A 24,355-nucleotide genomic window follows, 5' to 3' on the forward strand; every position below is an offset into this window, starting at 1 on the left:
TTAACATCAGATGAAAATTAAAGACAGAAAATTACTTCAACATGTTTCTGTGTTTTTAGAACATTAAGTTTTGAGAGGCTCAGAACTACATTTCCCATGAAGCCTCTGCCTCTCCCTGTTTCCCTTTTGGAGGGAGGAGAGTGGGAGGAGGAACAGGAGAAGGAGGAGGAGAAGGAGGAGGAGGAGAGGGGTAGTTTGGGAAAGAATGTGAGGAATTCATTTCCTGTTCTGCAGCTCAGAGAGAGAGAGGAGACGCAGCCATGGCCGAGCGAGACCTCAACACTGAGAGCTGAACGAGATGAAGGAGCACCGACTCCTCTGAACTCCTGCAGGAGTCTTCTCCTCCCCAGGAGCACCAAGGAGGAGGAGGAGGAGGAGGAGGGGTCCATCATGGCCGAGCCGCTGCTGAAGAGGACGTTCTCCCGGCTGAGAGGCAGAGACAGAACCCGCAGGAAGACCGACCCCAAACTAAACGGTGAGCAGGACGATCATGTTTACAGACAGTCAGTGAACGCAGCACAGAACAAACATCCTCAGACACTTCAACTTTAACTTTAACCCTGTCTAACACTGTCCTCATGAGTTCTTACAGCGTGTGTGAGGTCAGATCCTTCTGAGGACGTTTTGTTACAGTTAAACTCTGAGGCCCAGAAGTTTCACTGGGTCACTGAAGCGCTGCAGTGAAGTCTCACTGATCACTAGAGCTCGTCTCTTTGTGTGTAACGTCCTCAGAGCTGCTCACCAACACTCTGCTGTCAACATGAAGTGTGTGTTTGAGAGAAACACGCAGTGAGATGTGTGACCATGTGACACACAGGATGAGAGCGTCTAACAGAATATGTTCTGGTGGTTCTGCAGGTCCAACAGCTGATGTCAGATCAGACACGAACTAAGGAAACATGAAGTCAGTGAACGTTTCACTGATCCAGGATCAGTCACCTTCGTCTCTACACAGCAGCTCTATATAAACATCATGCAGACAGACAGGCAGACAGACAGACAGACAGACAGGAAGCCAGGCAGGCAGGCAGACAGGCAGACAGGCAGGCAGGCAGGCAGACAGACAGACAGACAGGCAGGCAGGCAGGCAGGCAGGCAGACAGACAGACAGACAGGCAGGCAGGCAGGCAGACAGACAGACAGACAGACAGACAGACAGACAGGCAGGCAGGCAGGCAAGCAGAAAGACAGGCAGGCAGGCAGACAGACAGACAGACAGGCAGGCAGGCAGGCAGGCAAGCAGAAAGACAGGCAGGCAGGCAGGCAGGCAGACAGGAAGGCAGACAGACAGACAGACAGGCAGGCAGGCAGACAGACAGACAGGCAGAAAGACAGGCAGACAGGTCTGTGAGCTCAGTGTTCACTAAAGTGTAATTATATAACCTTTGCTCAGTCTGCAGCACGCTAACACCTCTGTTAGCCTGTACTCAGAGACTTGCAGGGCTACGCGCTAAATGCTAATATGCTGGTGTTTAGCAGCTATAATGTCCACCATAAATGAATGTGTTAGCATGTAGCATATTAGCAGTAAACACAGAGTGCAGCTGAGGCTGTCGGGTGTTTCAGTCTGAAGGACTGGTGCTCTGACTCTCAGGACCGATCTGTGAGCAGAGTACAGCGTTGCATTGTGGGAAATCAGCTTCATTAGCAGTGATTTCAGAAGCTAGTTTTTGTCTCAGACTCTCGGAGGTGACGAAAGCAGGCGAGATGCTCACAGTGTGTCCGACCGCCTGTAATCACATCATCGACACACACAGCTTCAATGTTCAGCTTCCTGTAGGCAAACTGGGTCAGCTGACCATTTCCTGTCATTAGACGTGTGTGTGTGTATGTGTGTGTGTGTGTTACGTCCTGTTTATCTCTCTGTGATGTTACAGTAAGTTGGACTGAGTGGAGATCTTAGATATCAAACACAAACATTTGAAACTCTACAGACATCACACTGCACTCAGCTACACATCAAAATACACACACACACACACACACACACACATACTGTGTTTATACAGTATATGTGTGTGTGTGTGTGTGTGTGTGTGTATGCTGTCTGATGACATACAGTACACACCACAGCAGCAGCAGGACAACAGGGACAGTTGTGAGGTCGTCACAATGAGGAAACTTTTGTGGATGGGAGCCTGTGAGGGACAAAAAGCATCAGTGTGTCAGTGGAATATAAATGTTATAAATATAAGAGTTATAATGTCAATCTGTCCTATTAATATAGTAAATATCAGAAGTAACAGAACACAGAGTTTTCATTTAAATCAAAGAATCTACTGTGATACACACACACACACACACACACACACACACACACACACACTAACTACACACCAGCTCTAAATGCTGGCGTGTGTTTAGGACTAATGAATAGTGAATAGACAGCAGTGTGTTTAGTGTTAAACACAGAGAGCTCATTGACATCTGCACAGTCACAGCTGTTTATTTACCCCCCGCCTCCTCCTCCTCCTCCCCCCTCCTTCCTCCTCCTCTCCCTCCTCCTCCTCCCTCCTCCCTCCTCCCTCTCTCCTCACTGATCAGCATTTCTCAGGCTGCTGAAAATGTAAAACAGATGTTTTATTATTAATGCGCACACACAGGCGCGCACACACACACACACACACACACACACACACACACACACACACACAGTCCTATATCAGGTCCTCTTTGGCTTCCTTCAGATGACAGGAAGTGGAGGCCGCCCTCTGGAGAGAATCACTTCCTGTCTGCTGCTGTAACCAATCAGAGCTGCTGAAGAGTCTCTGTGATAAAGAGGGAGTCAGACGAGCTGGTGATCAGGAGGAGCACTACGAGGAGGTGGAGACCAAACACAGAGCACCACTCCTTATGGAGCGGGGTGTGGCTGTAACTGCTGGGGTGGAAATGAAACACGTTAGCATCAGTATGTTAGCATGAGCAGGTCCAACTACGAGCTTTTAATGGAAATTCAACCTCCAGAGGAAGATGTTTTCTGGGTAAACTACCGCCCCCAAGTGGCCAAATAAATCAGCAGATGGTGATGTAGAAATAATTAGGACTGAGACCCCTGAGGAACCCCAGGTACTGTTAGTGGGAGGATCACGTGGCTTTCTATCTGCTGGATGTGGAAGCTGCTGGCTGGTTGCCAACATGTTAGCATCAACCACTTAATAGGGCGCCATTATTCGGACAGTTTGAATCTGAGTGGAGCTCTGCTTCCCTCTGCTGGTGGGACTCAGTTCAGGTGAGCGGGCCTTTAAAGTTAAAGGAGTGTTGGAGGAAGTCACAGGTCTTCTATGGGTGGGGCATTTCTAGGGGTTGTCAGGAATCCTTGAAGAGTTACCAAAAGTTATGTTTTTGGTTTCTTATCCTGATGCCTTTCCAGGGAATCAAGATGGGTTCCTTGAACAGGTTCAAGTCGATCTTGAGAAGGTACCAGTGGTCAGAATATCTCTGAAGCCTGTCCAGGACGCAGGACGGATTGTTTTGTCAAACTAGAAGTTCGAATGGTCCCAAAGAAGCAGCAGAGAAAATACCTGATGTCCTTCAGGTTGGTCTTCAGGAGGACCAACACACAGGATCATTGTTAGTTTTCTTTGAGGAGGTTTAAGAGGTCTTTAACAATGTCCAATGGGTCCTTTTGTGATATAAATAGTACAGTTGCCATGGTAACTAGCAGGAAAGAAATAAACTTAGATTTGGAAAGAAGATTAACTTAAGTACAAGACAGATACAAACACACACATACAGAAGGTGAATTCTTGCAGCTCAGTCAGATACTATGAATTCTGTGTGTCATGAGGATCTCACACACACACACGCACACACAGGAAGCGATTATGTGATTATTGATGATGATGATCATGGATGACTAGCGATCTGAGCAGCAGGACGGTCCGATGTCGTACTGACAGACTGAAGGGGACATTCAGGAGCTACACTCATCGTATCAGGATCCACAGCGGTCAGCTGTGTTTCAGCTCTGAAGAACTCAAGAGAGCGTCACCTGTCACGATGTCTGCTGTTACCTGAGTCACATCCCTCCTCTCTATTGTTCTGTGCAGTCTCTCTCCTGGTCACAATGCATCTCGCTGTGCTATTGTCATTCCCAGACTTCCAATCAGGCCTCATGAGTCCACAGATCCAGAGTCTGCTCCAGGAGCAGGAAGTGATAATCGATCGATTGTTTTTACTCTGTGTTGGTGTTTGTTTGGGTTGTTATCATACAGAGGAGCTGGTGCACCTGTGCACTTCAGAACTTCCCTAACATCTCAACACCAAACACAGACGTCAGTCCAACTATGATGATACTCATAGCACCTGTGTGTGTGTGTGTGTGTGTGTGTGTGTCCTGCAGATGTTCCAGTTAAGCCTGATGCTGTCCTACAGACTTCTTCATCACCATCGTCACCATCAATGACGACTACAAGAACCCCGTCAGACCCAGACCCTCCCTCGCCCCCGTGTAACCACATCACTGTTGCTAAGAAACAGCAGTGGGCACGGCAGGCCTCTGTGGTCCCGCCCTCCTACTGGGCTTCCAGCTCCGCCCCAAGAACCTCTGACAGGGAGCGACCATCAGGGATATCCCAGGATGCATCAGGGCAGGCCTGGAGTCAGAGGCTAGCACAGGAAAAGGTACACGATGGAAGTGTTGCAAATTTGATTCCACAGAATGATGAAAGTGTGTTTTATCTTAATACGTTTCACATCACTGGTGACTGAAGCCTACTTCCTGTTTACTCTTTAAACATCCTCACACTGACCACCTGTCACTCAGAGAACTGATTTCAAAGTCTCTCTGCTTGTGTAAAAGGCTCTCTGTGGCTCAGCGCCCAAATACATGTCTGATATGCTTGAGACATATGAACCATCCAGGACTCTGAGGCCTTATTTTAATTGAGCTGATATTTTAATCTATTTCCCATTTGAACCTTTTACATGTTTATTGTCACATATTGCAGCATGTCTTTAACTGTGTAAAGCACTTTGAATTGCTCTGTGTATGAATGGTGCTTGCCTCTGCTGCTGGACCACGTTACCTTCTACCTGTGCTGTTTCCCTTTCCCTCTTCCTCCTTATTCTGCTCTCAGTCCTTCAACCCATCCTTCGTGGTCACTTTCTTGTCGTTTGATTTTCCACTTACTGCTCAAAAATTAAAATCTCCTTGTTTTACCGTCTGTGATTTGAGCCCCTCCATATCCTGCTGGAGACCTGATCCATCCTTCTTGCTTTGGCCTTTGAGTTCCAACAGCTCTTCTTTCTTCTCCTGATAAGTAAATCCCTCCTGCTTGCCTTGTCCCTTGTGGCTAGAACCTTCCTTTTTGCTCTCCTCTGGGTAGTCCTCCTTGTTTTTTCCTGAATTTTTGACCTTTAGTTCAACCTGTACACCCCTTCCTCCCTTCTTAATCTGCTCCTGGTCTTCAGATCCATCCTTCATGGTTTGTTTCTTGCAGTCTTATCCTTCCCTTTTGTCTTCTTGTTGGAAGTGCATCCTCTCTTTCTTGCTTAAACCTTGGTAGTTGGGGCTCTTCCTTATTCTGTTTCCTGAGACAGGAGCCATCTTTTTTGATTCCTCCTTTTAGTTTGACCATGTCTTTTTTTCTTCTCCAAGAAGTTTAATCCCTACTTCTTGTTTTGTCCTGGTAGATGGATCTCTTCTTCTGGTTTATGGGTGGTCCTTCTTTCTTGATTTGCCTGTGTTAGTTCCTGTTGTTTCTTGTTGTGGTACCAGTAGCTTGATCAATCTCTCCTTGCAGATGGACTCAACTATCTAGTTTTCTCCTGGTTGTTTGACCTCTCCTTAAGTACCTCAAACTGTCCTTCTTGTTAGTCAATGTTTGACCCATCCTTGTAGTATTTTGACTCCCACTTCTTGCTTGGCTCCCAGACCGGGCAGTGTGTGGACAGGATGTGTGTTGGTCTGGACTGGGATTCTACCAGCACCTCCTGTGCTCCTGTCACTTCTACGACTGTTCATCAGGAGGCTTTCCAGCCAGCAGGGGGCACCAGTGATGCTCCTTCCACCTCTGTCAGCACAAAGTCTGGTCAGCGGGCGTATCTGCAGAGCCTGGACCGCAGCAGCAGAGCCTGGGTGTTGTCTTCAGGAAAGACCCAGGCTTCAGACGAGGCTTGTGGGCTGCAGAAGGAGTGCAGCAGCAACATCTGGTACAACCCGATCCCTGAGGAGGAGGACGCAGGAGGTCCATGCAGGAGGGAGGACATCTGGAGGAGGAGGGAAGAGAAAGGGGAGGGAGGAGCAACAAAGAGAGCAGGAGAAACCCGAGCAGAGCTGGGAGGAGTGTGGATGGGGTCAGCAGAGAAACATGGTAGTGACTGTCCACTAGAGGGTGCAAATTCAAGTGTTAGCCACCGTATTGATGACATCACAACAGAAAACACAGGTAAGAGCTGATTCTACCTGTGGAGTCTGAATTTATAATGCAGTGAGTTTCTCTTTCACACTAATAACTTGTGTTCTCTGTCTCTGTCAGACTTCCTCGCCTCAGACTCTAGCCCCGCCTCCCAAAAGAAAGGGGGTGTGTCCAGCAGCGTGATCGACAGACTAAGGTCACCTGGTACAGTGAGGAGACTCTCCTTGAAGATGAAGAAACTACCAGAGCTCCGCCGCAAACTCAGCCTCCGCTCCTCCTCTCGTGCCCAACGTCAGGGAAATGACAACAAAGGGGGCGGGGACGACTCGACCAGTAAGAATGCTGCATCATCGTCAGCCTTGTCCAACCAGAATGTGATCAGCAGATATCACCTGGATAGCTCTGCCCCTCCAGCCAGACCACTGCAAAGATCATCGAGAGGACGTTCCAGTAAAGGAGGTGAACAGTTTAAGTGTTTGAAGCCGTGGTGGAACAAAGTGTGGAGGGGAGTTATGCATTTGTCCTAGAAGTTACTAATTAGTTTCTTAAAGTGTTGTTTTCCTATGGAGGCAGGAAATCCTCAGCAGTTACCCTGCTGAGATGCCTCTCAGTAAATGACTGTAAACTGGGAACACTGTTCAGTAACACCAACACAAGGAGGTCTTCTGAAGTGCAACACTCGACTGCATCATGAGTTAGGTCAAAAAGTCAGTGTGGAAAACCATCTTCTCTGTTTATAAATACATGTTTTTCCTTTTAGGTTATCTTAGTGATGGGGACTCCCCCGAGCTGCTGCCACGGCAACAGGCCCCTCCCATAACACATCCCCAGGAAACATGTGACGTCAGTTCATTTCGATTGTACGTGGGCTCAGAGCCTCCACGCTGCAGCCAGAGGGTGACAGGTTTACTGACCGTCCACCTGCTGGGGCTGGAGGAGATGAAGACCAGCAGGTAGATACTCGTCACTGCACCTGGAACAAACTAACAGCAGATAATATCAGGTCATTATGGCCTGAAGGTGGCAGCTGATTGGCTGTTCAACGGGAGACAGAAACATTTCTTGGTAAACATGTTTATGCAGAGAGCTGAACTTGAACTGTACAACAATAAGCTAATAAATTAATTGAATAAACGGTGACCATATTTGGACGAGACACATACGTATGATGGGTTGCAATTGTCAATCACAGTTAGTCTCGGCCTAAAGCATACCCTGCTTCATTAAATATGTGACTTTACATGGGACCATTCATTTTTAGGCCACGTCCACTTCTTATCCACAGTTTATGATCAATACTCAAATGTGCCTCCCTCTCTTTACTGGTCTCTTTGGATGTGTCTCCTCAGGTCAGAGGGCAGTAAGGAGGTCTTCCTGGCCATCCAGGTTGACGGAGTGACGAGAGCAAGGACTGCCCTCCTGACCCTTCGAGGCCCCGCCCTCTCATTAAACCACGCCTTCAACCTGGAGCTGGAGAGAGCCCGACAGCTCCGTGTAGTGGTGTTAACACCAGGTACTCTTTACATTTGATGTGTTTTACTAAATGCTTCTCAACCCAAACCTTTGAACCCGTCTGTGTGATGACATATTTCTGTCTGTGCAGTGATTCCACAGGCACCTGGAGGCTCTAAATCAGGGACGGATCAGAGTCAGACTTCAGCTGGTCCAACCAGGAACAGAGTCTGCTGTCTGGGCGGAGTCTCCATCCCTCCACTCTTTAAAGGTTCATCACACTACTCTTATAAACTAAATCAGGTCTAAATGTAAACATCATGATCATATGTGTTGAATGAATGATTGGATTGGTCTCTCAGGGAGTCGATGTCAGCAGCTCTGTGTGAAGTTGGAGCCAAGAGGTCTTCTTTATGTCAAACTGTCGCTACAGGAGAAATGGGACACACAGGTACACAGCAATACTACGAACACCACCGCTACCAATGCTAATACTAATACCACTGCTAATACTAATACCATCGCTACCAATGCTAATACCACTGCTACCAATGCTAATACTAATACCACCGCTACCAATGCTAATACCACTGCTACCAATGCTAATACTAATACCACCACTACCAATGCAAATAATAATACCACTGCTACCAAAGCTAATACTAATACCACCGCTACCAATGCAAATAATAATACCACTGCTACCAATGCTAATACTTATACCACCGCTACCAATGCTAATAGTAATACCACTGCTAATACTAATACCACCGCTACCAATGCTAATACCACTGCTACCAATGCTAATACTAATACCACTGCTACCACTGCTAATACTAATACCACTGCTACCAATGCTAATACCACCGCTACCACTGCTAATACTAATACCACCACTACCACTGCTAATACTAATACCACTGCTACCAATGCTTATATTAATACCACCGCTACCAATGCTAATACTAATACCACTGCTACCAATGCTAATACTAATACCACTGCTACCACTGCTAATAATAATACCACTGCTACCAATGCTAATACTAATACCACCGCTACCAATGCTAATACTAATACCACTGCTACCACTGCTAATAATAATACCACTGCTACCAATGCTAATACTAATACCACCGCTACCAATGCTAATACTAATACCACTGCTACCAATGCTAATACTAATACCACTGCTACCAATACCACCGCTACCAATGCTAATGCTAATACCACTGCTACCAATATTAATACTAATACCACCGCTACCAATGCTAATATTAATGCCACTGCTACCAATGCTAATACTAATACCACTGCTACCAATGCTAATGCCAATACCACTGCTACCAATATTAATACTTATACCACCGCAACCACTGCTAATACTAATACCACTGCTATCAATGCTAAAACTAATACCACTGCTACCAATACCACCGCTACCAATGCTAATGCTAATACCACTGCTACCAATATTAATACTAATACCACTGCTAATACTAATACCATCGCTACCAATGCTAATACCACTGCTACCAATGCTAATACTAATACCACCACTACCAATGCAAATAATAATACCACTGCTACCAATGCTAATACTAATACCACCGCTACCAATGCTAATACTAATACCACTGCTACCAATGCTAATACTAATACCACTGCTACCAATACCACCGCTACCAATGCTAATGCTAATACCACTGCTACCAATATTAATACTAATACCACCACTACCAATGCAAATAATAATACCACTGCTACCAATGCTAATATTAATGCCACTGCTACCAATGCTAATACTAATACCACCGCTACCAATGCTAATACTAATACCACCGCAACCACTGCTAATCCAATGCTAATACTAATACCATCGCTTCTCTCAATAGTGTTCTTTCACATTTATATCAAAGTCACAATGAACTTCTACAAACTCCACTAATGTAAACTAGCAACACCATAACTTCAGCAATACCAAAGTACTGCCCTATTATAGTATGAATATAACATGTAAAATGTAAGTGCTATTATTCCCACAGCCCAGCAGTGACTCATCAGGTCCTGCTAATGTGTTCGGGGTAGAACTGCACCATCTGGTGGAGAAAGAAGGATCTGCTTCTCCGGTTCCTTTACTGATCCAGAAAACTGTGGCAGAGATAGAACGGAGAGGACTGAAGGTATCTGTGTAGGAACAGCTTTCTATTATTCCACTCTTAGATAAACTACAGGTAAGTACAGGTGAGACAAGATAAATCATGACCTTCATCAGAGCTGTTTAAAGGAAGAACAGATGGTTGTTGGTGCTGACTGAAATCTGGATGTGAAAGAAGCTACCTAAAGTGAACGTCTGTCTGTCTGTCTGTCTGCCTGCCCGCCTGTCTGTCTGCTTGCCTGTCTGTCTCTCAGGTGGTGGGTCTGTACAGACTGTGTGGTTCTGCTGCAGTGAAGAAAGAGCTCAGGGACTGGTTTGAGAGGAACAGTTCAGCTGTCTGCCTCAGCGAGGACCTCTACCCCGACATCAACGTCATAACAGGTTGGTACAACACACCTGACCCTAATGACTTGGACCCAGTTAAATGACAAGCACCTGACCCTAAACACTTGGACCCAGTTAAATGACTAGCACCTGACCCTAATGACTTGGACCCAGTTAAATGACTAGCACCTGACCCTAATGACTTGGACCCAGTTAAATGACTAGCCCCTGACCCTAATGACTTGGACCTAGTTAAATGACTAGCACCTGACCCTAATGACTTGGACCCAGTTAAATGACTAGCACCTGACCCTAAACACTTGGACCCAGTTAAATGACTAGCACCTGACCCTAATGACTTGGACCCAGTTAAATGACTAGCACCTGACCCTAAACACTTGGACCCAGTTAAATGACTGCTGTAAATCCTGCAGGTGTCAGCCTCAGGAAAGACTGATCCTGGTCATTATGAGACGATCACATGTGAGATTTCACTCAATAGTTCAGACTAGACCTGATGTCAATGACAAACAGAGGATCTCAATAGTTCAGAAAGAACTGCTGAGACTCGGGCAGGGTTATTAATGCCTGTGAGGACTTCAACTTTAACTTAAAGGTCAGAACCCAGGCTAAATATCTCAGTCTCTTCCTTCATGACTTGACCTTGATGACTTGATGACTTGTTGGATTGTTCTCTTCCAGACTGTGCTCAGTCCTGTGTGTTTTCTCAGGTATACTGAAGGACTACCTGCGGGAGCTTCCGTCTCAGCTCATCACCAGGACTCTGTACCAGGTCGTCAGGGAGGCCATGATGCTACGACCCCCACCTGTCCTACCTTCAACCCCTGACTCTGCGCTGGCCCAGAGCACTGTGGAGCTGTTGTCCTGTCTGCCACCTCCAGAGAGGGTAACACAGAATACCACTACAGCTTACTTACAGTTTCCTCTAACAGAGTTGAATGTTGCTTGAACGGCTGAGTGTTTGAACTGATGTGTCTGCACGTTAATGATCTGGTTGATGATTTTTTTATTGGCTCCTTTGAAAGCCCAAGCCCCCTACGATTACCCATAATACCCCTCCTCTTTGATGTTAACTCATACCACATACCGATCCACTGTAATGATTCAAATACTCTGTAAATGATCTGGTTCAGCTTTCAGCAGATAACGTTGAGTACCAGAATCCTAATTCACGAAAATGTTCAGTAGTTATATTGAAAATAATATTCAACGCTAAACGTGAACTTCTAAGGTTGAACCAATCAAACGACTTTTCTCCTGATACCGTTTCGTATCAGTCCATACCCCCTACCAAACCAAACCAACTTTAAACCTCAACATGTGGAACTGACTGGGATCCGTTTACTGTAAGCTAACACACAACCGATGATGCAGAGTTATACTGCGCATGTTTTAAAGAAGCATAAGCCTTCAGTGTCTCCAGAGAAAGCTACGTGGAGCTTGGATAAAGGAAGTGATCTGTGTAGCCTGCTGATCATCCCTGCTGCTGGACTATTTAGCTGCTGCCACTGTTACTACACAATATCTCTGGTTCTGCTACGTCACCTTTCTTCTAAAAACTGAACCGTGAGTCTGACATCGTAACGGGAGAATGATGGCATAACTGTCTTGGACTCTTGCAATGGGTGTAATGGATTTAAGGTCATTGACAAGAAGGTTCTGTTTATCGTGGATCAGTCATGTCTTGCTGGTATCTGATCTTTATTAGCGCCCCCAAAGGATCCAGATCATCTCTTGGGACAAGCTCACTTCATCATATCATGTAGGACGAGGTCAGAGCAGAGCTAACTCACTTTGTTTCACTCCAGGCCACCCTGTCCCTCCTGCTGGATCACCTCAGCCTGGTTGCATCCTTCAGCTCATCCAACAGGATGACACACCAGAACCTGGCAGTCTGCTTCGGCCCGGTGCTGCTCACCCCGACCCAGGAGGCCTGGAGGGTGGGAGGAGGAGGAGGAGGAGGAGGAGGAGGAGGAGGGAGGGGAGGAAAAGGAGGAGGGAAGGGTTTTTGTCCTGGTGAAGAGATAGCAAGTGCAGTGGACTTCAAACGACATATCGAGGCGCTGCACTACCTGCTGCAGCTGTGGCCAGGTGAGACAGGTGTCTACAAAGCAGAACACTCAGGAACTCACAGATGTTCTTACCTTTACCTTCAGCAGGTGACTCTTTGCTTATTTGGTTTACATTTCTCTTTCTTCAGTGCCGGCCTGTCATCCCCAAGTAGACAACCACATTGATGCCTCACCGCCTCCCTCCCCTGCTCTTACCCATAATACCCAGTGGCAGCGGCATCCTGCGCTGCGATTGGCTCTGCCCCAGAACCCCAAGGAGGAGGTGGTGGTGTCACGTCGTGGTCGCGGTGGTCTGGCCCGGCTGGAGAGTCCACCTCCAATCAACAGGTACGCCGGAGACTGGAGCATCTGTGGACGGGATCTTCTGTCTGGACACGAGGCTGACTACGATGAGGTGGCAGGAAGTGAGAGTGACGGAGGTAAAGGCCTTGACCCAAACAAAGATGGCAGCCACACCTCTGGCACTATGCACCATCGAAACATCTATATATGTCATTCTCACTCCTTGTTGTTGCTGTTGTTTCAGGCAGCGGGGATGAGGAGGAGGAGAAGAAGGAGGCGTGGTCATCAGGAGGAGGAGGAGGTCTGTATGTGGATGAGTTCATGGACTTTGATGCTCCGTTTAACTGTCGACTCAGCCTGAAGGACTTTGACACTCTGATCCATGACCTGGACCGAGAGCTGGCCAAACACATCAACATCTGTCTGTAGAGGAGGAGGAGGAGGAGGACGCCGACGAACAACAACAGAAGGAGGAAGAAGAGGAGGAAAACTGCTCACCAGTCAGCCGTATTTAAAGGGTTATGTCAGAATTGAAACTGCTTGTTCCAAAAGGTGGACGTTCTGGATCTATTTTGACCTCAGTGAAGTTCAGGTTCAGTCGAGAAGACAGGTGTGATTGATCCTGCTGGTCATCGTGGACGACGAGCAGTCAGTGCCAAAAATAAAATAAAACTTTTTTTAATTATTTCTGTGATCCAAAGATAAACCCAGCTTCAGGTTTAATATGAAGGAGGAGCGTTTCTGTCTGTGGAGGAGAACATTCTGATCACTATTATTATCGATGTTCTGATAGAGACCCTCTGAAGGATCAGAAGTGAACGTTGCTCTGGGTATCAGGGTCGGGTCCTGTTGGACCGTGTCGGGCTGTTTGCACTGTTGAAGCCATATTTGAACTTGTTGAAACTGTTAGTGGAAGAGAACAAACTGCAGAACTCGTCGCTCTGCTGCCTCAGCCAATCAGAGCAGCTTCCTCTTATTCTGCGCCACATACAGAACTCCTGAAACTTCTTTCTTCTTATAGGATTTAAACCGTTTTTTTCTTGTCAGATATGTGGAGGATTTAATCTGTAAAATTATGAATGAAGAGTAAAATATATCGCCTAAGATCAGAAAAAAGATTGTACGAAGCACAGAATGATGAACTCGACTTTGACTGGCTGATAACTCAGTGTTTTACCATCGTTAGCATGTAGCATTAGCATGCAGGTCTGTGTTAGCAGGCTGAGCAGCAGAGCGATCTGAGCAGCAGCTGTCTTCAGTATTTTCGGTACGGTTCTGTGATGAGTTTGTGAACCACAGAAGGAAGAGACGCCATATTCAGAGTTACACATGTTGAATTTTTCCTCTTTCATGTTTTAATGTTGGTGTTCATGTTTTTGACAGTATTACTTTGTTTTGCACAACTTCAGTAAGCACTTATTTTATCGATGACGATGTTTCTATGCAGATGATGTAACCAAAGTGATGAAGCACAGTTCCTGTTTGATGTCTGTACATGTTATTAACCTGACCAATTATTAAACACAGTATTCTTCTTCACTGAATGACTCGGTTGTTACAGTTGAAGGGTCACAGTTCAAGCCGTAGCCTCAGTTCGCTGCTTCAGAATCAGCTGTATTGGCCAGGTATGAACACATACGAGGAATGTGACTCCAGTTTAACTTCGCTCTCTATGTACACTTAAACATTAAATATTAAACTAAAAACTACAAGCCTACCTTAGACATTAGATACTAAACATTAAACTGATATGTAAAAGCTACGAGAGACAACAGTGCACTGATGAGGAGGTCAAAGGATGCTGAAATCATATGATAACAAGATGTAGTTGTGTAACAGATGAGGGAGATAACAGTACAGTGTGCACAGAGTCGTGTCAGATGATTAAAGGTGTGTCCATACAATGAGCTGAACAGTGGATGTTGGTTCTGACGCTCGGTGTTCAGTGTTCATCACACTGACAGCCTGTGAACAGACGGCTCCTGTGTCTGGATTGTTTTGTGGTGGGACAGAGAGCGACCGGCTTCAGACGAAGAAGATTTAAAGCAGACTGAACTTTTCTTCAATCTTCAGTCGTCCACTTTATTGTTGAGCTGCTTGGATAGCATTTAAGCTAGCATCACAGTTTGATGCTTTGGTGTGTCGTCACATGCAAGTGAAGTTTTTATTTCTACGGCCCACAGGTCAGAGCAGACATGCTGTGTTTTTGAAGTGATTGACAAACGACTTCATCACGTTGAATAACGTAGAAACTGACAGATTGAGTTAGACAGAGGGCGCTCAGAGTGTTCCTGTCAGCAGCTTGCAGCCTTAAAAGGACACAGTGCTCCTGGTGAAGTGAGGCCTCTGTGCCCTCAGTGTTGTCTGACAGGACATCCTGACTGACTACATAATAATTCATCTTCTCTTCCGCTGCTCCTGTGGGACTGCGGCATCCATATATCATCACAAAGCTTTTATTTTGGTGATTTAACTTCAGGGCTGCAGGGCTTTGGGACAAAAAGTCTGCAGGTTCAACTATTGGACCAGCTGGTGAGAAGGTAAAACACACCTGTGGAGTAGGCTACAACACCGACATGCTCAAGGTGACAGTTTCATCATGTTATTTGTTCTGTGTTAAGTTAACTGAATTAGTCGTCAGTGTTTTAATAGACTGTATTTAACAGGGGACGCCAATACACGAGTGTATTAAACCTGCACTGTCTCTAATGTCCAGTAGGGGGCTAAACAGATATAATGATTTGTTCTGTAGCTCTTACACTGTAATTGTTTAAAGGGTACTTCCTGTTTGTTAAACAGTTGTTAAAAGACAGGTCACATGATACTTAAAACAGTGTCTTTGTTAAGTTTAAGTTACGTGTTTTATTATTAACAAATATAATCAGTGTATTAAAGTTGTCAACACAAGTGATTCGATTTGTTGTTAAAACAAATTGTTGTTATTCCACGTTTTAAACTTTTTCTACTTTTGTATTTACTGATATTTTCACATGTAGGGGGAAACAGTTCTTCCTGTCAGTCTTACCTCAGGGATAAAACTCCCAGGGGTCCTCCACAGGCGCCGCCCCTCTGATACGTCACTGCTGGAAAGCGCTTGTTTTTTGGCTTCTCTCTGATTGGCTGAGAGAGAGAGCAGCTGACGGCTCAGAGAGCTGATTGGTTGCTCTCTCTTTCTCTCTCGCTCTCTCGGGAGGGGGGGCGTGTCTGCGCGCGCACAGTGTCTGCGCTCTTCCTGAAGAAATGGCTGAAAAATAACAATATAAAAAAGAAAGAAAAGAAACCGGAAGAGGAACAGAAACGTCTCGTGTCGTCGGACTGAAGCGGATTCTGCGGAGAGAGAAACTTTTCGATGAACTGCACCAGGTGAGCTCTGATAAGAAACTGCGCCACAGCACTTTCCGGTCTGCCTGTCTGTCTGTCTGCCTGTCTGCTGCTCGTGTTTCTGATGTTTCTCATCTATCAGGTCTATTTAATCTGTTTTAGTCTGAAAAGTTGTTTATTTTCTTCCCATTTGAGCTCGTGCGGAGTTCACTGACCTCGGACTGAAATATTGAAATCAATAAATGTGAGAAATCATCGGAAGTAAAAACCGTGAATCAGAGACGGAAATAAAAATCACTCAGACAACACACGTGATCTTCATCATCTATTACAAATTATATCATTCTAAATATTATATATACTTTAAATAATAATATATATTTATTATATATATAATATAATAATTTATATCTCACACTTTGTCAAACTGTTCCACACATACAGGAGTAAAAGTCTCCTTTCAGAGTATTTAAAAATATAATCATGAAGATGTTCATGTAAATAAATGTCTGTTAGTCTCTGTAACACAATGGTGACTGAGCCTACGGCCTACTGATGAAAGCCTTTGCATTTGCAGTGTATAGTATTATTATGGACTGGAGGCTCTTCTCATTTCTCAATGTGTGCCTCCTCGAGTCCTTTCCTCGACTCCTCTCCTCGCGTCTCAGTCCCTCCCACCAGAGATGCGAGCGGAGGAGGCAAGGAAGAGACACGAGGAGAGAGGAGTCGCGGCAACAGGCATTTAACAACATGAGACATCCCTGCTTCAGAGCCGTCATTTAAAAGCGACGTCAATTAAATTGATGTGTGGCACAGCTGCAGGAGCAGAGCAGAGATATGCAACAAAAGGCTCCTGCCGTGGTTTGTTTACTCCAGCTGTGTTTCACGCCTCTTTTTATGTCACCGGTGTATCCTCGCTCATAGCTCCTCCAGCAAGCCTCCTCGGTCCTCGATCCTCTCTGCTCGAGATACATTTTATGAATTGAGAAATCCTTCAAGATGGCGTGCTGACATCGATTTCCGGGTCACAGGCAGGAGGATCGAGGAGACGAGGAGGCACAAAATAGAGAAATGAGAAAGGCCTTGGGTGTCTGTGGTGGCGCCCAGTTAGTGATGCGTTTTCCATCAGCCAGCAGTGGTTGGTCTGCCAGAGAGGGTAGGCGGAGCTAAGCGGCTGCTTTTCCGCTCTCTGCAAGTAAACATCCAAAGACACAGAACCTGTCTGTCTCTCTCTCAGCGTCCTCCACATGTTGAACCTGTCTGTCTCTCTCTCAGCGTCCTCCACATGTTGAACCTGTCTGTCTCTCTCTCAGGGTCCTCCACAAGTTGAACCTGTCTGTCTCTCTCAGGGTCCTCCACATGTTGAACCCTCCCCCCGGGGGTTCGTCTCCCATCATGCCCGTCGACATGGCGATGAGGATCTGCCTGGCCAGCTCTCCTCCTCTGCGCTCTCTCCTCAGTAACTATGACTACAACCGTTGCTCTACATCAGTGTGTTGTGAACCGCTGCGGCCCTGTCTAACCTCCAGTAGCTGGGACGACGCCTTCAGTTACACCATCACCACGGCAACAGCGGCCAAGACAACAGCACACTCAGAGATCGATGACAATCAAACGTGCCCAAAGAGGAAGAAGAAGAAGAACGTGGTGTTCGCAGATACTCTGGGCCTCGCTCTCACCTACATCCACGTCTTTGATGAGGCCGAGGATGAACTGCTGACTGAGCTGCAGTTCCATCTGACAGAGATAGAGGGCGTCACCACCGGACTGCACCTGGGGGACAACAAAGGTGAGCTGTAGAGCAGCTGATCAGTAATGAACAGGAAGTAAAGATTACAAAGGAACATTTTGATTTGTTAAAGCACATCACACAGTAACTCTATAATCTGACCCTTAATCTGACCCTTAATCAGACCCTATAATCTGACCCTTAATCAGACCCTATAATCTGACTCTTAATCTGACACTTAATCAGACCCTATAATCTGACCCTTAATCTGACCCTTAATCAGACCCTATAATCAGACCCTATAATCTGACCCTTAATCTGACCCTTAATCTGACCCTTAATCAGACCCTATAATCAGACCCTATAATCTGACCCTTAATCTGACCCTTAATCAGACCCTATAATCAGACCCTATAATCTGACCCTTAATCTGACCCTTAATCAGACCCCATAATCTGACTCTTAATCTGACCCTTAATCTGACCCTTAATCAGACCCTATAATCAGACCCTATAATCTGACTCTTAATCTGACACTTAATCAGACCCTATAATCAGACCCTATAATCTGACCCTTAATCTGACCCTTAATCAGACCCCATAATCTGACTCTTAATCTGACCCTTAATCTGACCCTTAATCAGACCCTATAATCAGACCCTATAATCTGACTCTTAATCTGACCCTTAATCTGACCCTTAATCAGACCCTATAATCAGACCCTATAATCTGACTCTTAATCTGACACTTAATCAGACCCTATAATCAGACCCTATAATCTGACTCTTAATCTGACCCTTAATCAGACCCTATAATCAGACCCTATAATCTGACCCCATAATCTGACCCTCTCTTTTTGGTCGCTCTCTCAGGTCCAGCAGATCGTGGTTCTGTCCTGGTTCTGGACTTCACTCAGCCAGCTGCAGACTATCTGGACCTGAGGAACCGGCTCAAAGCTCAGCAGGTTTCTCTGGAGACCTGTTCAGTCCAGGACCGCCTGCTGTCAGGTACGGTTCAGGTCAGAAACCTCTGCTTTGACAAGTCCGTCTCAGTCCGGATCACCTTTGACTCATGGCGTTCCTTCCAGGATGTTCCCTGTCTGTACCTGAATAACGTCTACGGCTGTCCTGACACCGATACCTTCTCATTCTCTGTCTTGGTACCAGAGTTCCTTGACCCCTCGAACAGGGTGGAGTTCTGCATTCAGTACCAGACCCCAGATCAAACTTTCTGGGACAACAACCATGGGAACAATTACCAGGTGGGCGCAGCAGAGCCAAACGGCAGCCCGTGCCGGAGCACTGAGAGTATCCCCGGGCTGGAGATCCAAAGAGACACAGCCAGAGAGAAGAGGGAGGGGGTGGACTTTGATCCCTTTGGAAGTCCGAGGACGTCAGCAGGGATCTTCCCTGAGTGGCAGAGCTGGGTCCGTGTGGAGACAAGTGCCCCCTACTGGTGAGACCACCATGGGACTGGTTTGGATGTGATTTTGTGCCCGAGTTGTAGGAGTTTCACAGGATCCTCACACTTTTTATCCTCCAGTTTATCCAGGTGTGGTGGTAGGATATAGATTGTTCTCACATTAGCTGCCCTCACACGAATCCTTTAGAGTCAAAGAGAACAGTTAACGTCTGTGTGGATGCAGAACGAAGGAACGAGGAGTCACTGACAGCGGCCTGAATCTGTCACGTCCAGGTTTCTAACTCACTACAGACTCTTGATGAATGAAACAAAAAAAGTGTGCCCACCATCTTCCAGGTGCCAACACTGGGCCACAACTGGGCTAAGAACTGCACTCTGGAACTCGTTCAAGGATCATATATTATCACTGCCCTAGATGAACCAGACCCTGCTGGGTACAGACACTGACTCGACTGGATACCTGGAATGGCCTTATGGGAAATCGTAAAGAAGTTACAAAGGGAGTTTTAGCTGTTCTGTAAGAGCTAAGTTTGCCAGCCATTAGAGAGCTTCACTTTTCTAATATGCAAGAATATCATGAAACTGAGTTTCCCACAGATGTTCCCAAAGATCCATGAGTGGTTCAAGTCCTTGCACATGTTCAAAAAAACGTTCAGGTGCTAAATCAGCTGTCAGAGGAGACCAGCGGCGTGGATTTAAGTCCTGAAACACCAGCTTGAAACATCGCTTTCCAAAGATTGAAAATACCTGAAAACAGACCGTCACCTGCGGTTTGAAAAGACTGTTCCAGAAAAGAGTTCCAGGTCTATGAATTTGTGTTGTGGACTGAATAATGAAAACCCTCTTGCAGACTCTTGATTTGCGTGTTAAACCTTGATGCCTTCAGGTGCAGTTCATCTTTGTTTCAGTTCAAGGATCTTAAACCTCCTGACAACAACCTGAACACCTGACCTGACCCAGTCTGGTTTTTGAACAGGACTGAAAGCAAAGGTCCAAACTTCCCTGCACCTCAAGGCTGGACAGGATGAAGACTTGACTTTTGTTGTATCCATAGCCACCTGTGAACAACCTGAAAGGGGCTTCTTGGACCTCTTTGGGTTCAGTCGAAATGTTTGCACCCTTGAAGACCTTAAATTCAAATCAGACAAGTCAGTTATTTGAGATTCACGCCGGGAGAACGAGCACCGGCTCTGAATTGATGTTAGAATGAAAAATAAGAGACAAACAAAAAACTTGCACTTTACTTCATGATGTCTTTTGAAATGTGACATCTGGGGAATAAACAGATGTTTTACTCTCACCTTTGGTATACAATATTGTTGTCATACAGGAAAGTTTCACAGGGCTATAATGAGACAATTAACTGGGAAACTTTTGGTCTTAATAACGTCACAACCACAATCAGAACTTCTTCTTTCTGAGAGCTGCAGAATTTTAGCTTTAATCTGAACACTTTCTGTTATCTGCCCTGATCTTTGACTCTCACTCAGGAGATGTGTTGCGCTGCGTGAGGACACACATTTTAGAGTGGCCTTTTATTGTGGCCAGCCTAAGGCACACCTGTGCAATAATCATGCTGTCTAATCAGCATCTTGATATGCCACACCTGTGAGGTGGATGGATTATCTCGGCAAAGGAGAAGCGCTCACTAACACAGATTTAGAGAGAAATCGGCCTTTCAAATCTTTGAGTTCAGCTCATGAAAAATGGGAGCAAAAACAAAAGTGTTGCGTTTATATTTTTGTTCAGTGTATGATATTTCTATATCAATTCTATTTCCGGAGTTAAAACTTGTCCCCCTGATAGATCCCTCGCCTGCATCTTGTGCTCTGATTGGCTGTAAGAAGTCGCATCTATCATCGGCAGTCAGAAGAAATGTCATCATTCAGCTGCCTGCGACTCATCCGTGTGTCTCTCAGGTTGTGTCACCTCTGAGAGTCTGACCGGAGGAGCTGATGAGCTTCTGATCTGGGCTTTCGTTGGTGATCTCCCGAAGCTATCAGCTCGTGGAAAATAGACGCTCAGTTGTTAAGCTGAAACTTGACATTAGAGGGGCTTTAACTCACACTTAGGAAATTTCATTTGGAAAACTTGAAACAGCTCAGATATCTGAGGTATTCCAGAGGAGGCGGGGCCTGATGATTGAAGGCTCGACCTGTTATGCTACTCCAGTGATGTTGCTAGGTACGCATCCTGCGTCTCTGACGCATTAAAATTATAAGGTTGCCGTTTCCTTATGCTCCGACGCGCCTGTGCATAGATCCCGTTACCGCTCACTAAGTACAAGTAACCACTGACTAATGCTATAGACTTGATTTACATGAAGGCTGCTCACAGAGCACCACATATCTGCATCATTTTATTATCATCACCAGACTTTCCACTGTGTAAGTTAAGTTTAATTTTTGTGTCACAGTGATTGACTCCATTAATTTTCTGATCACTGTTTGTGGGTTTATTTTTAGACTGTGTCAGGCCATGTTCATGTGGTCAATGTCCGACGTTTGCATGTCACGCAGAAGAAAGGCCGAGTTGTTTTTTTATTTCACTTTTCAGATTTACAATTTTATTCTTTTAATTTTAGACACATTTTGAACATACATGTATATATCTGTTAATTATAACCGTATCATACCAAACCAACAGCAAACGAGTCGGGGACTCTCTAACATCAACATCACTGCTACTCTCAGAGACTTTAGGTACCACAAGCAGGCCTGCATCCTGGCAGCGCAATGTTCTCCAGGGGTAGTACGGCACGAGTCTTTGAGATGTGATGGAGCCTGACCAATGAGAGCTTTGTAAGTAAGAAGAAGGATTTTAAATTCTATTCTAGATTTTATATTTATAGATTATTTTGGTAGATGAGATGCCAGACAAGTGAATTTCCCTTTGGGGATCAATAAAGTTATTGTTATTGTGATTTACAGGAAGCCAGTGCAGAGAGGCTAATACAGGAGAGATGTGATCTCTGTTCCTAGTTCTTGTCAGCACACGTGCAGCATTTTGTACCAGCTGCAGAGTCCTTACAGACGTGTTAAAGCAGCCTGATAGTAACGAATGCATGGACTAGTGTTTCAGCGTGGTGTTGAGACAGGATGTGTCTGATGTTTGAAAGGTTAAAGAAGCTAACCCACAGAGCTAACTGTCAATCTCTACAGCAGAGTTAGCATCGGTCACGCTTGCTGTTCACAAACGATAGTCAGACTCAGTTACTGAAACTTCCCAGTAAAGAAGCTTTCCTCTTATTGGTCCACAGGTTGAGCTTATGAGGTCAAAGGTCAATGCATTCAATGAAAGGTTAAATAGACGTTTTATTTATTTGTTTTCCTTTCTGTTTGTCTAAAAGCGCTTTTGTCAGAATGAGATTTAGACTTAGTAAAGACGTAGTCTGTTGCCCTGGTAACTGGAAGTTCCAGGATGTTGCTATGCATTTTAGTCTCCCACTGTAGCATTGTTGTCATGGTAACTGCTGTATTTCTATGTAACACTTAAGTGAAAGTGTTGTTGACGTTTATCCAGAGCTGCCCACTCATTGTTTCTCTTACGTTGTTGTCATCACTGCTGCATTGCATTATGGGATGTTTATGTCGATAGATTCTCCCGTGCTGTCTGTAATATTCCATGTTGTAATTTTCACTTCCTGTTAGTTTCATACTGAAAAATCTCACGCGCTAATGTAGCTAATTAAATATGTTTCAGACCCAGCATTGCACTTCCTGTAAGCTCCTGTAGCCCCTCCAGTTTAAAAGCCTTTTCTAAGCTAGGAAACACTTTGAGTGCTCTTACCCTGTAGCTGCCACTGACTGCGCACACGCGTGTTTGTGCGTGTGTATGCGTGTGTATGCGTGTGTTTGATGAATCATGTGACAGGAAGTGTTGGAGTCTGAAGGGAATTGAATGTGTTTAAAGTGAATCTTGTTCATGAAATAACTGAACATAAATCTTGAGTTGTGTTTTAGTCAACGTTTCAGAGTCGAGATGTTTGTTGAACGCAGCCTGTGGCCTTGTGATGTGTTCAAGTCATGTCAGATTTTTGTAAATACAAACTTTAGACCTGAAAAACACCAGGTGCCTTGTGTTTGTGAATGATGAGGCTCTACAGGTGAAGGTCTCCAGCTGGCACATTATTTGCTCGCTCAGCTGCCAAACGACGCCGGCTGGGTTAGTGTTAGAACTCGGTGAGCTGGTTTCAGTCTGAATTGATGTTTGTTGTGTCGCTGCTGCCGTTTCCTGTTTCGGAGACGTCCCGGCCTGTGAAGCTGTGTTCACTTCCTGTTCTGTGTTTCTATTGGTCAGTTCAATATGTACAATGCTAATGTTATTAGCAGATGATTGTTGAATTTCAGTGACTCAGTCATCATTTTAAATAGCTGTTAGCAGTGATCCTCTGCATGCACTGAGGTCACAGCAGCTCGGGTCAAAGGTCAACTATTTTGATTTTTTTTGCTGAAACTGAGTTGACATGAACTCTTTTTTTCTGACGTGACCTGAACACAACACTCTGGCGAGCAACAGGTTAGCTAAGTTAGCATGTACTAACTAAACAGACATGGTTAATGGCATTTTGTTTGGTATGATATTAAGCTAGCTGGCTGCTAGCATTAGCGACAGTACTGTAGCAAGGCTGTATGTGCAATGTAATGATGATGTCATGATGTTCTGCTGAAGCATGAAGTGATGTAAGCAGGAAGTGATTGTTCCTTTTCTGTGTGTCCTTTCAGAATAAAAGTCTAATGTTTAGAGTGTTTAAATGCCGGGTTCTTTTGTTTCTCTCTGCTGACATCACATCCATTTATCATAATCAGTCTGCTGAAGAGTTTCAAAATAAAACAGTAACTTTTAATGGATCAGGCAGATTGATTATTGTTTTTAAGTTTTTCTTTAAAGTCGAGGTGAAATTAAGACTGTCATTTTAATCCTTTTAGATCATCACGGTAACATTGTGCATCTATTTGAAAATATTGGCCAAAAAAATACAGAAAATCCGTTTATTTGTATCCTTATATCAAAATCATTTCTTCTTTCGGTGAAACAATTTCAACCAATCAATCTGCAACATTTAGCCGCAGAGCACCAAGAACGCTCGGTCAGTTAGCTAGCTGCTGCGCTGTGGAGAACTTCTGTCTACGCCCACTTCTCAACGATCAAATCAAATCCCTCTAATGATATGTCCCGCCTGCACGTCCTGTTTCACTCGGAACTACGTCACGATA

General features: G+C 45.2%; 2 protein-coding genes across 4 annotated transcripts; both read left to right on the forward strand.

Annotated features, from left to right (window-relative positions):
* The first annotated feature begins 247 nt into the window (after positions 1-247).
* LOC138593769 (rho GTPase-activating protein SYDE1) lies at positions 248-14,207 on the forward strand. Its single transcript, XM_069664859.1, has 14 exons — positions 248-475; positions 4,343-4,623; positions 5,876-6,389; positions 6,480-6,818; positions 7,120-7,312; positions 7,709-7,872; positions 7,963-8,082; positions 8,174-8,262; positions 9,857-9,994; positions 10,224-10,350; positions 11,025-11,200; positions 12,123-12,405; positions 12,515-12,805; positions 12,913-14,207. The coding sequence occupies exons 1-14, from the start codon at positions 391-393 to the stop codon at positions 13,095-13,097; spliced, it is 2,985 nt and encodes a 994-aa protein (XP_069520960.1). The 5' UTR covers positions 248-390; the 3' UTR covers positions 13,098-14,207.
* Positions 14,208-15,862: 1,655 nt separating this feature from the next.
* Positions 15,863-23,878, forward strand: LOC138593832 (protein phosphatase 1 regulatory subunit 3C-B-like). Of its 3 annotated transcripts, XM_069664915.1 has the most exons (4): positions 15,863-16,031; positions 17,303-17,778; positions 18,590-18,724; positions 18,884-23,878. In XM_069664915.1, the coding sequence occupies exons 1-4, from the start codon at positions 16,018-16,020 to the stop codon at positions 19,174-19,176; spliced, it is 918 nt and encodes a 305-aa protein (XP_069521016.1). In that variant the 5' UTR covers positions 15,863-16,017; the 3' UTR covers positions 19,177-23,878. The 3 variants fall into 3 exon arrangements, with proteins under 3 accessions (XP_069521016.1, XP_069521014.1, XP_069521015.1); XM_069664913.1 differs by having other exon boundaries at positions 18,590-23,878; XM_069664914.1 differs by having other exon boundaries at positions 17,339-17,778; positions 18,590-23,878.
* Positions 23,879-24,355: the final 477 nt, after the last annotated feature.

The sequence above is a fragment of the Semicossyphus pulcher genome, unplaced genomic scaffold, assembly GCF_022749685.1.
Source record: "Semicossyphus pulcher isolate SPU_LCO1_2020_fin unplaced genomic scaffold, fSemPul1.0.p SCAF_16, whole genome shotgun sequence".
NCBI classification, from domain to species: Eukaryota; Metazoa; Chordata; class Actinopteri; order Labriformes; family Labridae; genus Semicossyphus; species Semicossyphus pulcher.